The following is a 258-nucleotide window of genomic DNA, read 5'->3' as shown; positions in this document are numbered from 1 at the left end:
TATATATATATATAAAAAAGAGAAACACTTGTTTACAAATTTTTCACAAAACTTTAACTATTATTTTTCTCTATATCTCTTATAAAAAATCATGAACAGATTATCCATCGCCATATATATTAGTTTTAACTTACCTATGATCAATCGAATTATCTTCATGTTGGTCCTGAAAAGAAAAAGAAAAAACAGTAACATGTATTCAGTAATAATTTAAAAAAGTTTTAAAAAAAATGTAAAGTAAAATGTAATCCTGTCTTT

General features: G+C 21.7%; 1 protein-coding gene across 1 annotated transcript in view; it reads right to left on the bottom strand.

Annotated features, from left to right (window-relative positions):
• The window catches only part of LOC119588830 (extensin-like), a 4453-nt gene extending 4294 nt beyond the window's left edge, over nucleotides 1-159 (bottom strand). Inside the window, exon 1 of the mRNA XM_037937474.1 lies at nucleotides 135-159. Within this exon, the coding sequence (XP_037793402.1) occupies nucleotides 135-159 (25 nt within the window). The remainder of the gene's footprint in view (nucleotides 1-134) is intronic.
• Nucleotides 160-258: the final 99 nt, after the last annotated feature.

The sequence above is a fragment of the Penaeus monodon genome, chromosome 24 (genome assembly GCF_015228065.2).
Source record: "Penaeus monodon isolate SGIC_2016 chromosome 24, NSTDA_Pmon_1, whole genome shotgun sequence".
NCBI classification, from domain to species: domain Eukaryota; kingdom Metazoa; phylum Arthropoda; class Malacostraca; order Decapoda; family Penaeidae; genus Penaeus; species Penaeus monodon.
Note: the sequence above shows the minus strand (reverse complement) of the source record. Positions and strands in the feature narration are given on the sequence as shown.